The sequence below is a fragment of the Nerophis lumbriciformis genome, linkage group LG09 (genome assembly GCF_033978685.3).
Source record: "Nerophis lumbriciformis linkage group LG09, RoL_Nlum_v2.1, whole genome shotgun sequence".
Classification (NCBI taxonomy): domain Eukaryota; kingdom Metazoa; phylum Chordata; class Actinopteri; order Syngnathiformes; family Syngnathidae; genus Nerophis; species Nerophis lumbriciformis.
Window position 1 is genome coordinate 532,285 of NC_084556.2, and position 18,184 is coordinate 550,468.

At 39.7% G+C, this 18,184-nt stretch overlaps 1 protein-coding gene across 4 annotated transcripts in view; it reads right to left on the reverse strand.

Moving 5' to 3' along the window:
• The window catches only part of cadm1a (cell adhesion molecule 1a), an 817,394-nt gene that overhangs the window by 174,148 nt on the left and 625,062 nt on the right, over positions 1 to 18,184 (reverse strand). For all 4 annotated transcript variants that reach the window (XM_061962826.2, XM_061962825.2, XM_061962824.2 and 1 more), the window contains exon 2: positions 16,264 to 16,281. In XM_061962826.2, coding sequence (XP_061818810.2) covers positions 16,264 to 16,281 — 18 coding nt within the window. The remainder of the gene's footprint in view (positions 1 to 16,263; positions 16,282 to 18,184) is intronic.

An 18,184-nucleotide genomic window follows, 5' to 3' on the forward strand; every position in this document is an offset into this window, starting at 1 on the left:
GTCGGTTTGTCTGTTGCGCCCTAAAAAGTGTCAATACAGTAAGTATGGCACTTATTACGCACCAGCCGTTTGATTGTAACGTGCATCTTAGTTGTGTTTTTTGTCAACAAATTTGGAGGTGTTTAAATCGCCATGTAAAATGGCTAATGCTAATCAGTAGCATGTCAATAGCAAAGCCAATGTCTATTAGCATCAAGCTCGAGCGTTTTTGGGGGGGGAACGAGCCTTACTTGTTTTGATTCAAAAAATGTCATTTAAAATGAGCTGATTTGCAAGTACGACATCAAGTTGCAACTACAGTCACAAGTCCAAGACGTTAGATTGCAGTAGTGTGTAGTTTATAGTGTGTTGGTTTGTCTGTTGCGCCCTAAAAAGTGTCAATACTGGTGATGTCAATATGGCACTTAATATGAACCAGCCGTATGATTGTAACATGCATCTTAGTTGTGGTTTTCGTTAACAATTTTGGACGTGTTGAAATCGCCATGTAAAATCGCTAATGCTAATCAGTAGCATGTCAACAGCAAAGCCAATGTATATTAGCATGTCATTTAAAATGAGCTGATTTGCAAGTACGACATCAAGTTGCAACTACAGTTGCAAGTCGGAGACGTTAGATTGCAGTAGTGTGTAGTTTATGGTGTGTTGGTTTGTCTGTTGTGCCCTAAAAAGTGTCAATACTGTAAGTATGGCACGTAATATGCACCAGCGGTATGATTGTAACATGCATATTAGTTGTGGTTTTCGTCAACAATTTTGGAGGTGTTGAAATCGCCATGTGAAATCGCTAATGCTACTCGGTAGCATATCAATAGCAAAGCCAATGTAAATTAGCATCAAGCTAGAGTGTTTTTTTTGGGGGGAACGAGCCTTACTTTACTTGCGTTGGAGCGTTTTGTTTTTTTAATCAAAAAAATATAATTCAAAACGAGCAGATTTGGAAGTACGACATCAAGTTGCAACTACAGTAGCAAGTCCGAGACTTTAAATGGCAGTAGTGTGTAGTTTATGGTGTGTCGGTTTGTCTGTCGCGCCCTAAAAAAGTGTCAATACAGTAAGTATGGCACTTATTACACACCAGCTGTTTGATTGTAACATGCATATTAGTTGTGGTTTTCGTCAACAATTTTGGAGGTGTTGAAATCGCCATGTGAAATCGCTAATACTACTCGGTAGCATATCAATAGCAAAGCCAATGTATATTAGCATCAAGCTAGAGTGTTTTTTGGGGGGGAACGAGCCTTACTTTACTTGCGTTGGAGCGTTTTTTTTTAACAAAAAAATATAATTCAAAACGAGCTGATTTGTAAGTACGACATCAAGTTGCAACTACAGATGCAAGTCTGAGACGTTAGATTGCAGTAGTGTGTAGTTTATGGTGTGTTGGTTTGTTGCAAATTAAAAAGTGTCAATACTGTAAGTATGGCACTTATGCACCGGCTGTTTGATTGTAACGTGCTTCTTAGTAGTGGTTTTCGTCAACAAATTTGTAAGTGTTGAAATCGCCATGTAAAATCGCTAATGCCAATCAGTAGCATGTCAATAGCAAAGCCAATTTCTATTAGCATCAAGCTAGAGCATTTTTTGGGAAAGTGGAGCCTTACTTTACTTACATTGGGAGCATTTTTTTTTATATACAATATCATTTAAAATGAGCTGATTTGCAAGTACGACATCAAGTTGCAACTACAGTCGCAAGTCGGAGACGTTAGATGGCAGTAGTTTGTAGTTTATGGTGTGTCGGTTTGTCTCTTGCGCCCTAAAAAGTGTCAATACTGTAAGTATGGCCTTTATTACGCACCAGCCGTTTGATTGTAACGTGCATCTTAGTTGTGGTTTTCGTCAACAAATTTGGAGGTGTTGAAATCGCCATGTAAAATTGCTAATGCTAATCAGTAGCATGTCAATAGCAAAGCCAATGTATATTAGCATCAAGCTCGAGCGTTTTTTTGGGGGGGGGGGGACGAGCCTTACTTGTTTTGATTCAAAAAATGTCATTTAAAATGAGCTGATTTGCAAGTACGACATCAAGTTGCAACTACAGTTGCAAGTCGGAGACGTTAGATTGCAGTAGTGTGTACTTTATGGTGTGTTGGTTTGTCTGTTGCGCCCTAAAAAGTGTCAATACTGGTGGTGTCAATATGGCACTTAATATGCACCAGCCGTATGATTGTAACATGCATCTTAGTTGTGGTTTTTGTTAACAATTTTGGACGTGTTGAAATCGCCATGTAAAATCGCTAATGCTAATCAGTAGCATGTCAACAGCAAAGCCAATGTATATTAGCATCAAGCTAGAATTTTTTTTGGGGGGGAACGTGGAGCCTTATTTTACTTACGTTGGGAGCGTTTTTTTGATTCAAAATTATCATTTAAAATGAGCTGATTTGCAAGTACGACCTCAAGTTGCAACTACAGTAGCAAGTCGGAGACGTTAAATGGCAGTCAATACAGTAAGTATGGCACTTATTACACACCAGCCGTTTGATTGTAACGTGCATCTTAGTTGGGGTTTTCGTCAACAAATTTGGAGGTGTTGAAATCGCCATGTAAAATCGCTAATGCTAATCAGTAGCATGTCAATAGCAAAGCCAATGTATATTAGCATCAAGCTAAAGCATTTTTGGGGAAAGTGGAGCCTTACTTTACTTACTTTGGCAGCGTTTTTTTGATTCAAAATTATCATTTAAAATGAGCTGATTTGCAAGTACGACCTCAAGTTGCAACTACAGTCGCAAGTCCGAGTCTGTGTTTTATGATGCGGACACGTTTGTTACTGGATACTTTCCAACACGCTTGTGCTACGGAGACTTTGTCCGCATGAGTAAGATGCAACTATAGATATTTGATACTGACAAATGTGCCATTTTACACTGTTTTATGATGCGGACACGTTTGTTACTGGATACTTTCCTACACCCTTGTGCCTCGGAGACTTTGTTGGCGTGAGTAAGATGCAACTTTAAATATTTGATACTGACAAATGTGCTGTTTTACACTGTTTTATGATGCGGACACGTTTGTTACTGGATACTTTCCAACACGCTTGTGCTACGGAGACTTTGTCCGCATGAGTAATATGCAACTATAAATATTTGATACTGACAAATGTGCCGTTTTACACTGTTTTATGATGCGGACACGTTTGTTACTGGATACTTTCCTATACCCTTGTGCCTCAGAGACTTTGTTCGCGTGAGTAAGATGCAACTATACATATTTGATACTGACAAATGTGCTGTTTTACACTGTTTTAGCTTGTGTGTTATTGTGTGCTTGGCTGCTGCGTAGCCGCGAGCTCCTAGTTTGCCTGCCATGTTTACCTTTTGAAAATGACTGGCTTGCGTGCTATTTGTGTGTTAATTGGAGTACATATTAACATATATGATGTTAACTGTCTGGCTTTGCACAAGTAAACACACCGCAGGACTGCTGGCCTCTTAAAGGGACAGCGACCGCTTCTTAAAGCGACAGTAACGTGGGCGCAGAGCGTGAGGCACACAGAAGGTGTTGCAACACGGGAAAATGGAGGGTCAAGAGCGAGCGAGTGTCAACATCGCTTAAGTGATGTTTGCATCAGCCTGACTTTTTCCCTTTTTTTTTTCTCTCCCTCAAACGCCACGCGTGTCCACACATGTTGATAACACGTGGCTCCACGCCCGTGGGCGTCAGGTGCGTGGAAGCGATGAATGCGTCGGGGAAGCAGCTGCGGTCCGCAGGAGCGCGCCCAAAGCGGAAATATCTGAGAGATAGAGCGAGGCAGAGATAGAGCGAGAGAGAGAGAGAGAGAGAGAGAGAGGGAGGCGGGGCCAGATAAACACAAGTGCATGCTGGGAGAATGAGGGAGGCGGCTGGAGGACACTGCAGCATCTTATCGTAGCAAAGCTCCACGGGGAGTCTCCTTGAAACTACATCTCCACTTCCAGGCGGCGTGAATAAAGCAGGACTTAAGTCCGATGTTGCAATTTGCGTCCGACGGGAATAAGTCCACCAAACACTTCAGACGCAAAAGAAAATATTACTCCGACTAAGCCGAGTCGAGGATGATCGCCAGTGTTTAGTGATGTTCAGCACCGTTTATTCTGATAGGTTTCCACTTCCTCTTTTTTTTTTTTTTTTGACAGCTGATTTTTGTATGTCAAGGACTTTGTGTAGCTAAGGTCCATTCCTGAAAACTTTCAGTTTCGGTTGATTTTGGCGACGCCGGTGGAGCAAAGCGGGAGTGTTTTGCCAGAAGGAAGAGCACATTTCCCATGAGGACTAGCGCATTCGGCGTCTCAAGAATAAACGCAGTTAAGCGAGTTGTAAAGTACTAATAAACAGGGGCGCCGAAAGGGGGGGGGGTAAAGGAGACGGATTCCAGGGGCCCATGATGGAGGGGGGCCCATAATTGTATGTAAAATAGCATCAAAAAATGTTGCCGCTGTGTTGGGGGCCCTGTAAAGATTATTTTCATGGGGCCCAAAATCCCTAGCGGCGTCCCTGCTAATAAATATGAGTAAATGTTACAATGTGGACCTTAATTAACATTCACTCTAAAATGTTATTTTTAAAGCTCAACTTTTTGTGATTAGGCCCGCTAACGATGAGTATTTTCCTAGAAAATTTTCACACTTACATCATGCGTTGCCTTCATTATAACACTCATATAAGACTTTTAGGGTCATTTTGATAGTAGGCTAATATAGCTTATAAAGACACTTACATCATGTGTTGCCTTCATTATAACACTTATATAAGACGTTTAAAGTCATTTTGATAGTAGGCTAATATAGCTAATATAGACACTTACATCATGTGTTGCCTTCATTATAACACTTATATAAGACTTTTAGGGTCATTTTGATAGTAGGCTAATATAGCTTATAAAGACACTTACATCATGTGTTGCCTTCATTATAACACTTATATAAGACGTCTAAAGTAATTTTGATAGTAGGCTAATATAGCTAATAAAGACACTTACATCATGTGTTGCCTTCATTATAACACTTATATAAGACTTTTAAGGTCATTTTGATAGTAGGCTAATATAGCTAATATAGACACTTACATCATGTGTTGCCTTCATTATAACACTCATATAAGACGTTTAAAGTCATTTTGATAGTAGGCTAATATAGCTAATAAAGACACTTACATCATGTGTTGCCTTCATTATAACACTTATATAAGACTTTTAAGGTCATTTTGATAGTAGGCTAATATAGCTAATATAGACACTTACATCATGTGTTGCCTTCATTATAACACTTATATAAGACTTTTAAGGTCATTTTGATAGTAGGCTAATATAGCTAATATAGACACTTACATCATGTGTTGCCTTCATTATAACACTCATATAAGACGTTTAAAGTCATTTTGATAGTAGGCTAATATAGCTAATAAAGACACTTACATCATGTGTTGCCTTCATTATAACACTTATATAAGACTTTTAAGGTCATTTTGATAGTAGGCTAATATAGCTAATATAGACACTTACATCATGTGTTGCCTTCATTATAACACTTATATAAGACTTTTAGGGTCATTTTGATAGTAGGCTAATATAGCTTATAAAGACACTTACATCATGTGTTGCCTTCATTATAACACTTATATAAGACGTCTAAAGTAATTTTGATAGTAGGCTAATATAGCTAATAAAGACACTTACATCATGTGTTGCCTTCATTATATCACTTATATAAGACGTTTAAAGTCATTTTGATAGTAGGCTAATATAGCTAATATAGACACTTACATCATGTGTTGCCTTCATTATAACACTCATATAAGACGTTTAAAGTCATTTTGATAGTAGGCTAATATAGCTAATAAAGACACTTACATCATGTGTTGCCTTCATTATAACACTTATATAAGACTTTTAAGGTCATTTTGATAGTAGGCTAATATAGCTAATATAGACACTTACATCATGTGTTGCCTTCATTATAACACTCATATAAGACGTTTAAAGTCATTTTGATAGTAGGCTAATATAGCTAATAAAGACACTTACATCATGTGTTGCCTTCATTATAACACTTATATAAGACTTTTAAGGTCATTTTGATAGTAGGCTAATATAGCTAATATAGACACTTACATCATGTGTTGCCTTCATTATAACACTTATATAAGACTTTTAAGGTCATTTTGATAGTAGGCTAATATAGCTAATATAGACACTTACATCATGTGTTGCCTTCATTATAACACTCATATAAGACGTTTAAAGTCATTTTGATAGTAGGCTAATATAGCTAATAAAGACACTTACATCATGTGTTGCCTTCATTATAACACTTATATAAGACTTTTAAGGTCATTTTGATAGTAGGCTAATATAGCTAATATAGACACTTACATCATGTGTTGCCTTCATTATAACACTTATATAAGACTTTTAGGGTCATTTTGATAGTAGGCTAATATAGCTTATAAAGACACTTACATCATGTGTTGCCTTCATTATAACACTTATATAAGACGTTTAAAGTCATTTTGATAGTAGGCTAATATAGCTAATATAGATTACATATTCATGTATAACACTTATATAAGGCCTTTAGTCTTTTGCGGCTCCAGACAGAATTTTTATTTCGTATTGTTTGGGGTTGCCGACTCCTGCCTCAGTGAATGGCCCCAAAATACTTGTAAAGGACAAGTAGATTGTCGGGTAAAAGCAAACTATCAACAAGAAACAAGGAGTGTTGTATTGGCAGCAAACAATGAGTGTTGTATTGGCAGCACATTGAAAGAGCTCCAGCAGTGAATCAATCACGGCTCTAATTGGTGGAAAAGTCAAGTTTGTCAAGCATGCAGGAAAGCAGCACGGGGAGCTGATCACAACTTTAAATAACACTCAGGACTAAACCTTTCTTTGGATGTTTGTTCATTCATCTTAACTCGTTCTTTTTATCATATCAAAGTTCGGACAATAGCGTTGCGAGAAACATACTGTACGTACTGTACTATGGAGCCATATTGATTATTATTATACAATACTCTCCACAGCCATGCTTCCACATATACAAACCCCGTTTCCATATGAGTTGGGAAATTGTGTTGGATGTAAATATAAACGGAATACAATGATTTGCAAATCCTTTTCAAGCCATATTCAGTTGAATATGCTACAAAGACAACATATTTGATGTTCAAACTCATAAACTTTTTTTTTTTTTTTTGCTAACTTTGAATTTCATGGCTGCAACACGTGCCAAAGTAGTTGGGAAAGGGCATGTTCACCACTGTGTTACATGGCCTTTCCTTTTAACAACACTCAGTAAACATTTGGGAACTGAGGAGACACATTTTTGAAGCTTCTCAGGTGGAATTCTTTCCCATTCTTGCTTGATGTACAGCTTAAGTTGTGCTATTTTAGGCTTCATAATGCGCCACACATTTTCAATGGGAGACAAGTCTGGACTACAGGCAGGCCAGTCTAGTACCCACACTCTTTTACTATGAAGCCACGTTGATGTAACACGTGGCTTGGCATTGTCTTGCTGAAATAAGCAGGGGCGTCCATGGTAACGTTGTAACATATGTTGCTCCAAAACCTGTATGTACCTTTCAGCATTAATGGCGCCTTCACAGATGTGTAAGTTACCCATGTCTTGGGCACTAATACACCCCCATACCATCACACATGCTGGCTTTTCAACTTTGCGCCTATAACAATCAGGATGGTTCTTTTCCTCTTTGGTCCGGAGGACACGACGTCCACAGTTTCCAAAAACAATTTGAAATGTGGACTCGTCAGACCACAGAACACTTTTCCACTTTGTATCAGTCCATCTTAGATGAGCTCAGGCCCAGCGAAGCCGACGGCGTTTCTGGGTGTTGTTGATCAACGGTTTTCGCCTTGCATGGGAGAGTTTTAACTTGCACTTACAGATGTAGCGACCAACTGTAGTTACTGACAGTGGGTTTCTGAAGTGTTCCTGAGCCCATGTGGTGATAGCCTTTACACACTGATGTCGCTTGTTGATGCAGTACAGCCTGAGGGGTCGAAGGTCACGGGCTTAGCTGCTTACGTGCAGTGATTTCTCCAGCTTCTCTGAACCCTTTGATGATATTACGGACCGTAGATGGTGAAATCCCTGAATTCCTTGCAATAGCTGGTTGAGAAAGGTTTTTCTTAAACTGTTCGACAATTTGCTCAGGCATTAGTTGACAAAGTGGTGACCCTCGCCCCATCCTTGTTTGTGAATGACTGAGCATTTCATGGAATCTACTTTTATACCCAATCATGGCACCCACCTGTTCCCAATTAGCCTGTTCACCTGTGGGATGTTCCAAATAAGTGTTTGATGAGCATTCCTCAACTTTATCAGTATTTATTGCCACCTTTCCCAACTTCTGTGTCACGTGTTGCTGGCATCAAATTCTAAAGTTAATGATTATTTGCAAAAAAAAAAAGAAAGTTTATCAGTTTGAACATCAAATATGTTGTCTTTGTAGCATATTCAATTGAATATGGCTTGAAAAGGATTTGCAAATCATTGTATTCCGTTTATATTTACATCTAACACAATTTCCCAACTCATATGGAAACGGGGTTTGTACAGAGTTGGGAACCGGAGGTTGGGTCTTGGGCACAGTTGGGTGTTCCAACAGGACAACGACCCCAAACACAAAAGTGGTAAAGGAATGGCTGTAGTATATCTAAATAAAATACCTTCAGCCTCTAAACCGTTATTTATACACCGGCGAGCGACTTTTAAAAGTTTAAAAGGGCCGCACGCCGCCATTTATCACTCCCCTGCTAACTTCATTAAGACCCAACATTATTTAATCATCGCAAAAAAATGACGGAGCACACCTCCCTCCGTTGAGGGATGGCAAGTTTTTAAATGAGATTAGTGGAGACTGAATATTTAATAGCAGTACGCCGTACTGTAAATATCAGCCTGGGGTTGATTGGCCCAAATGATTGCGTACTTCTGTAACCTTGTTTCTTTTCAGCATAATTAATCACATTTGATGCAATGACAAAGGGTGGGCTTTAAATGTTAACATTTTCCATGTAATTGAATCGCTTGGAAGTCTTTGTCTGACCTTTTTATTGGCATTTGTGTAAAATCCGAATATAGTTCTTCTGTATTTTCTTTTTTAACTTTGATGATTGGATGCAATCCGGAATAAAATGCGATAACAACGCGATTCACGGCAATTAAAAATGTAAACAACACACACCATTAAAAGGCGATACGATACAATTCACCCTGAATTCCGATTTCAATTCCGATTAAATCTGGTTACAATGGCATACGATAATGTTCACTCAGATTACGATATTTTACAATATGATCCACCCCAGTTACGACGTATTACACTACTTTACGGTTCTGTTCTCTTCGATTAGGAAGTGATACAGTAAAATTCACCGATTAGAATCCGATAAATGCGGTTCACGCTAATTACGAAGTGAATAGTCGCTGGCACTGCCATACAATTATTTTTGATCACAATAATAAATCGGTACAATTCAATCGAGTTACAATAAGACAAAACTAACATTACGATGCCAAACAACACGATCCGCTCCAGTTACGATGTGATACAACACAACTGACTCGATTCCAATGCAACTCACTCTCTGATGCAGTAAAATTCAATTTACTTTGATTAAAATGCGACACGGTACGATAACTCCAGTTCTGATGTAATACTCATTAGAAGCGAAGTGTTACAGTATGAGTCACTTTGGTTGTGACGCAAGGAAATACAGTTCATAGATTACAAGCCGATAAAATGGGACTCACTCCTAGTTTGATGCAATTTAATACGAGTTACTCGGATTACCAAGTAATACATAATATTCACTCAGATTACGAAATGATACAATTACACCATACGCCACGGTTCACCTCAATTACGATGTGATAAAATTAATGTGTCTAAATTGTGGGATTTATCTCCGTTCATACAGTACATGATCAATGAGAGCATTTTTCGTGATTAATAGCATGCGTTAACACGTTAGCTTTGAAATGCGTATGTAAAAATCCATGTAATATGCTACGATTCACTCCCATTACGAAACATTACAATTCGAGTCACTGAAATTAAGAAGTGATACGGTGCGATTTACTCCAATTACGATGTGATATTTTACAGCTGTACCAAGCTGATGATGACATAGTACATCACAATTCACTTTGATTACGATGCGTTACTGTACGATTCACCCTGATTCCGATGGAATACAATACAATTCACTGGTTACAATACGATACAATGTGAACGCGACAAGAGTACGATTTACTCCAATTACAATTCAAAACAATATGATTCACTCTCGGAACAGGCAAAATGGCTGAAAACTGTATCACGACGCAAGTTTTTTAAATTTTAGTAGATATTGATAATTATTGATATTTTTATGACCTATGGGGAAAAAAAAAAAAAAAATATATATATATATATATATATATATACTAAATGTTAACAATTTAATTTAAAATCCAACCTTCCTCTGATTTTAATTGGCCTGCTCTTCAGGGGATCCCTGAAGTCCCCTGGAGAGCTGCGAAACAGGCTTGTTGGGATGAAATAGCCTCTGTTTTTTCCTGACCTAACGTGTGTATATATATATATATATATATATATATATATATATATATATATATATATATATATATATATATATATGGGCATGACGTTAAAGTGCATCCGGCAGTGGAGGCTCCTCTATGGGGTCTTGGGGCACTAGGAGGTTAACCCCTTTACTACTGTTACCCCAGGTGGCCCTTGGCAAAGGCCTGGTACCTGACTGCCCCTTAGCCAGGTATCCGGTGAAGACCTCAACGGCGGAGCAGGCGGACGACGATAGATTTAAGAACTACCACAACGGCTGCGATGGCGGGAGAAGGCTGCAGCAGAAAAGGGTCCCCATCGTCTTGGACTCCATGCCACTTGACCCTGACCCGATTCTGTCAAGGATCGTGTGGTGACTGTCTGTGCACCAGTCTCCCCACGTTAAACAAAGTCACGCTTAGGCATTCTCCATAAAGGGATACACCCCTACCAGGAGGATCGTCATACTCGTTCGAGTGACCGCCGATGAATGATACATACACACATATATATATATATATATATATATATATATATATATATATACATATATATATACATATATATATATATATATATATATATATATATATATATATATATATATATATACACATATATATATGATGAGGTGGCGACTAAGGTGGCGACTTGTCCAGGGTGTAGCCCGCCTTCCGCCCGATTGTAGCTGAGATAGGCTCCAGCGCCCCCCGCGACCCCGAAGGGAATAAGCGGTAGAAAATGAATGGAATGGAGGGATATATACCGGTACATATACATATATACATACACACACATATATATATATATATATATATATATATATATATATATATATATACACACACATGCATATATACACACATATATATGTGTGTATATATATATATATATATATATATATATAAATATATACAGGTAAAAGCCAGTAAATTAGAATATTTTGAAAAACTTGATTTATTTCAGTAATTGCATTCAAAAGGTGTAACTAGTACATTATATTTATTCATTGCACACAGACTGATGCATTCAAATGTTTATTTCATTTAATTTTGATGATTTGAAGTGGCAACAAATGAAAATCCAAAATTCCGTGTGTCACAAAATTAGAATATTACTTAAGGCTAATACAAAAAAGGGATTTTTAGAAATGTTGGCCAACTGAAAAGTATGAAAATGAAAAATATGAGCATGTACAATACTCAATACTTGGTTGGAGCTCCTTTTGCCTCAATTACTGCGTTAATGCGGCGTGGCATGGAGTCGATGAGTTTCTGGCACTGCTCAGGTGTTATGAGAGCCCAGGTTGCTCTGATAGTGGCCTTCAACTCTTCTGTGTTTTTGGGTCTGGCATTCTGCATCTTCCTTTTCACAATACCCCACAGATTTTCTATGGGGCTAAGGTCAGGGGAGTTGGCGGGCCAATTTAGAACAGAAATACCATGGTCCGTAAACCAGGCACGGGTAGATTTTGCGCTGTGTGCAGGAGCCAAGTCCTGTTGGAACTTGAAATCTCCATCTCCATAGAGCAGGTCAGCAGCAGGAAGCATGAAGTGCTCTAAAACTTGCTGGTAGACGGCTGCGTTGACCCTGGATCTCAGGAAACAGAGTGGACCGACACCAGCAGATGACATGGCACCCCAAACCATTCCTGCTGCTGACCTGCTCTATGGAGATGGAGATTTCAAGTTCCAACAGGACTTGGCGCCTGCACACAGCGCAAAATCTACCCGTGCCTGGTTTACGGACCATGGTATTTCTGTTCTAAATTGGCCCGCCAACTCCCCTGACCTTAGCCCCATAGAAAATCTGTGGGGTATTGTGAAAAGGAAGATGCAGAATGCCAGACCCAAAAACGCAGAAGAGTTGAAGGCCACTATCAGAGCAACCTGGGCTCTCATAACACCTGAGCAGTGCCAGAAACTCATCGACTCCATGCCACGCCGCATTAACGCAGTAATTGAGGCAAAAGGAGCTCCAACCAAGTATTGAGTATTGTACATGCTCATATTTTTCATTTTCATACTTTTCAGTTGGCCAACATTTCTAAAAATCCCTTTTTTGTATTAGCCTTAAGTAATATTCTAATTTTGTGACACACGGAATTTGGGATTTTCATTTGTTGCCACTTCAAATCATCAAAATTAAATGAAATAAACATTTGAATGCATCAGTCTGTGTGCAATGAATAAATATAATGTACAAGTTACACCTTTTGAATGCAATTACTGAAATAAATCAAGTTTTTCAAAATATTCTAATTTACTGGCTTTTACCTGTATATATATACATATAGTTGAGGTTTCTGTGGTTTATCCGTTATACAGTGCTCAATACCGGGGTAGAGTGGAATATACGTTAGGTCAGGAAAAAAACACATAGACTATATCATCCCTACAAGCCTGTTTTCGCAGGTTTTATAAAATCCCCTGACGAGCAAGGAAACCTGCGAAGCAGGCTTGTAGGGATGACCTAACGTGTGATATATATATATATATATATATATATATATATATATATATGTATATATATATATTTATATATATGTAGATTTTATCAAACACATTTTTTATTGATATCGATTACGTGTCTATTGCGATATATATTGATATTGTTTTATTGACCCAGCCCAATTTCAGTGTGATACCATACAACTGACTAGATTACAATGCGATCCAATGCTATTCACTTTGGTTGTGATATAAAACACTACACACTCCACTTAGATTGAAGAGTACGATTCACCCCAGTTAACATGTAACATGGAATGGTTCTCGACGTTCACAATTACGAACGCGATACATTTCCTATAGGTAGCTGCACCGAATTTCCGCCGCCACATTCTAATCTCCAAGTGCTGGCGGATGACAAATATAGATCGTGGCGGATTGGACCGGGGGACTATTGACATTGCACGGGCAAAGACGTATCCCGTGCCGGTGCAATTGTCTGCCGGCGAATACTTACCGCGAGGAAGAGGCTGATAGCCGAAAGAAAGGGAAAGGGGCCGACAAGCAAACAGTGTGCACGTGTGATTGATTCAGCCATTAATCTACAGTGGGAGCGTGCATGTGTGTTTGTGTGTTTAGAGAGGCGCCCTGTGCACACACGGATAAGGCTCCTTCCTCTCGCCGTCCTCCCTTTTATTGATCAGCACACCGAGCAAACAAGAGCGCTGCTGCGCGGAGTGACAGGTAAACCCGGGGAGAGCGACGTAAAAACGTCGTTGGCAGGAAAACACGCCGTAAATTCAAATAGTAGCGTGCTACAATCCTCACCACCTGAAAGCTTGGAGGCATTTGTCAGCCAGGCGGCTGGATTATTGTTATGAGTAGCGCTTTTGTTCATTGCTTTTTTTGTCGAAGACTTTAAAACAACTTTTAAAAAAACATAACATTATCGTAATATCCGGGCTATAAGCCACTACTTTTTTTCCCACACTTGGAGCCCTGCGGCTTACAAGATGGAGAGATGAAATTATGAATTTTCCATCGCTGCTGGCCATAGTAAAAAAATAAACAATCCAGTCCATAGTGGCTGGCTGTTAGAATAATCATGTATATACAACTTTAGTATGCTCAAAGTCCATTGCTTTAGTTATTAGCTATTGTGCTCAAGTTAGACTTTTGTATCTGTACAAGGACGAAACTCCTTGTCTGAGGGGTGGCCTCAGCCGCAGATGTTATCTTTGTTTTAGCCCGCTAACAGCCAAGGACTTCAAGGACCTCAACGGAGATAAGACGACAGCATGCGGACGAAGCAGAGACTTCAAGGACCTCAACGAAGACTAGGACGAAGCGGAGACAAGGCGAAATCACAAGGGCCCCAGCGCATTCCGTCACCTATTGTGCGTACTGGACCTGCTTTGCATAATATATGTGACCACTCCTTTTAGAGGCGGCCTTAGTGATGTTGACTGTGGAACTCCTGAATAAATAGAGGGACGCGAGAGCTGAAACTTAGAGCGTAGGGCGAGACTGTGACTAAGTGTGCAGCTCCATGCGTTCTCCTCATGAACTAAATTGAACTCTGTCTCTGCATGGTTCCTTGCTTTTTGTCTGATTAATAGATGTCATCAGTGTTTGAACCTGACACTCAGGGGCGCTGAAAAGGGGGGGTAAAGGAGACGGATTCTAGGGGCCCATGATGGAGGGGGGCCCAGAGAGGCCCCTAATGATGATGAAATTATAATACAGAAAAGATAATGACACTGTGTTGGGGGCCCTGTAAAGATTCTTTTCATGGAGCCCAAAATCCCTAGCGGTGCCCCTGCTGACACTGGCCCCACTATGGACTGGACTCTCACTATTGTGTTAGATCCACTATGGACTGGACTCTCACAATATTATGTCAGACCCACTCGACGTCCATTGCATCCGATCTTCCCTGGGGGGGGGGGGTCCTCTCCAAGGTTTCTCATAGTCATTCACATTGACGTCCCACTGAGTTGTGAGTTTTTCCTTGCCCTTATGTAGGCTCTGAACCGAGGATGTCGTCGTGACTTGTGCAGCCCTTTGAGACACTTGTGATTTAGGGCTACATAAATAAACATTGATTGATTGAAAAAACACTCAGAGGGTGTTTTATTGTTTGTGCTATGGCACCATCTTCTGGACGAATTTGCTCACTGCAGGTGCTGCGGTTTCCTTCCATTAGGTGCTTTCAAGTAGAGTGTCGTTCTGTCACTTTGAACCCTGAGGCTTATTAATAGGTGCAACTAATTTAGGGATTTTTCTTCACTGACAGCCATAATCCATCCATCCATCCATTTTCTACCGCTTGTCCCTCTCGAGGTCGCGCAAACTCCACACGGAAAGATCCCGAGCCCAGCATCGAACCCAGGACCTTCGTATTGTGAGGCACATGCACTAACCCCTGTGACACCGTGCTGCCCTGACAGCCATAATACCAACAAAAATCCCCCAAAAAACAAGCAAATAGACTAGAGATGTCCGATAATATATTATCGGTCGATAAATGCTTTAAAATGTACTATCGGAAATTATCGGTATCGGTTTCAACCTCCCGATTTTCCCGGGAGACTCACGAATTTCAGTGCCCCTCCTGAAAATCCCGGGGCAACCATTCTCCCGGTTTCCACCCAGACAACATTATTGGGGGCGTGCCTTAAAGGCACTGCCTTTAGCGCCCTAAACAACCTGTCGTCACGTCCGCTTTTCCTCCATACAAACAGTGTGCCGGCCCAGTCACATAATATATGCGGTGTAAAACGAGGCATACTTGGTCAACAGCCATACAGGTCACACTGAGGGTGGCCGTATAAGCAACTTTAACACTGTTACAAATATGCGCCACTCTGTGAACCCACACCAAACAAGAATGACAAACACATTTCGGGAGAACATCCGCACCGTAACACAAGATAAACACAACAGAACAAATACCCAGAACCCCTTGCAGCACTAACTCTTCCGGGACGCTACAATATACACCCCCCGCTACCCCCGCCCGAATACATGCATATATATATATATATATATGCATGTATGTATATATATATATATATATATATATATATATATATATATATATATATATATATATATATATATATATATATAATATGATATAAGAAAATTGAGGAGGGGTTTTACATCAAGTAAAGGAGTAAGATAAAAAACTACACTTTCATGAAGAGTACAGGAAAAAAAGGCAACCACATACCTGGAATCTGTGCAGCTCCTACGCGGACCAAGAGGAGGACGTTGGCAGGGATGAGGAGAGAAAGAAGGGGAAACAACAGAGAAGGAGATTAGCATTCAGACTTTTTGCATTGTGACACATGCTGGCAAAGTACAAGAGAAAAAAAAATACATAAATGGGAGGCTCGCCCTGCTTTTTGGCTAACACAAACGTTAACGTTTCATCATTAAAGCTTATTAGAGTAGCATGGTGCTCGTTGAACTTTTAATGGAAGTGAAATAAAAAATTTTTTTTAAAAAGGCTCGCCTATAAAGCCAAAGTGAATAATAAGTATTACATCACAACCTGAATCCTTAATTACAGCTGGGAGTAGACCGTGTTGTGTTCGGTTTGGACGCAGGGATGCCGAGACAGAAACAACGTGTGTCGGGAAGACTCGTTCACCCCACACGCTCACAAATAAACGTCCATGAGCGTCTGATAAATGGCGATGGTGGCCAACGGAATAACAAGGTGGACCAACTAGGAAACTGGAAAAAAACTGAGGAAATGTTTTTTTTTTTAATATCATTCCCAATCCTTATGTACAGTAAGACAATAACAGACATTTTTCTTTTTTAATGAATTCTAAATCATAAATAAAGGTTATTAAAAGTCAGCTACCAATGGAGTCAATGCGAGTTGCTCTATTCCGCCTATTAAGCGCTCTAAAAACATCCAAAAACCTTAATCGAGGTTTTATGTACACACTGTAAGTATACAGTACAGGCCAAAAGTTTGGACACGCCTTCTCATTCAATGATCTCCTGCTGGCCCCACTATGGACTGGATTATGTTGGATCCACTATGGACTGGACTCTCACTATTATGTTAGATCCACTATGGACTGGACTCTCCCTATTATGTTAGATCCACTATGGACTGGAATCTCACTATTATGTTAGATCCACTATGAACTGGACTCTCACTATTATGTTAGATCCACTATGGACTGGACTCTCCCTATTATGTTTGATCCACTATGGACTGGACTCCCACTATTATGTTAGATCCACTATGGACTGGAATCTCACTATTATGTTAGATCCACTATGGACTGGAATCTCACTATTATGTTAGATCCACTATGGACTGGACTTTCACTATTAGATCCACTATGGACTGGACTCTCACTATTATGTTAGATCCACTATGGACTGCATGGACTCTCACTATTATGTTAGATCCACTACGGACTGGACTCTCACTATTATGCTAGATCCACTATGGACTGGACTCTCACTAATATGTTAGATCCACTATGGACTGGACTCTCACTATTATGTTAGATCCACTATGGACTGGACTCTCACTATTATGTTAGATCCACTATGGACTGGACTCTCACTATTATGTTAGATCCACTATGGACTGGACTCTCACTATTATGTTAGATCCACTATGGACTGGACTCTCACTAATATGTTAGATCCACTATGGACTGGACTCTCACTATTATGTTAGATCCACTATGGACTGGACTCTCACTATTATGTTAGATCCACTATGGACTGGACTCTCACTATTATGTTAGATCCACTATGGAATGGACTCTCACTATTATGTTAGATCCACTATGGACTGGACTCTCACTATTATGTTAGATCCACTATAGACTGGACTCTCCCTATTATGTTAGATCCACTATGGACTGGAATCTCACTATTATGTTAGATCCACTATGGACTGGACTCCCACTATTATGTTAGATCCACTATGGACTGGACTCTCACTATTATGTTAGATCCACTATAAATAAATAAATAAATGATAAATGGGTTATACTTGTATAGTGCTTTTCTACCTTCAAGGTACTCAAAGCGCTTTGACACTATTTCCACATTCACCCATTCACACACACATTCACACACTGATGGAGGGAGCTGCCATGCAAGGCGCTAAC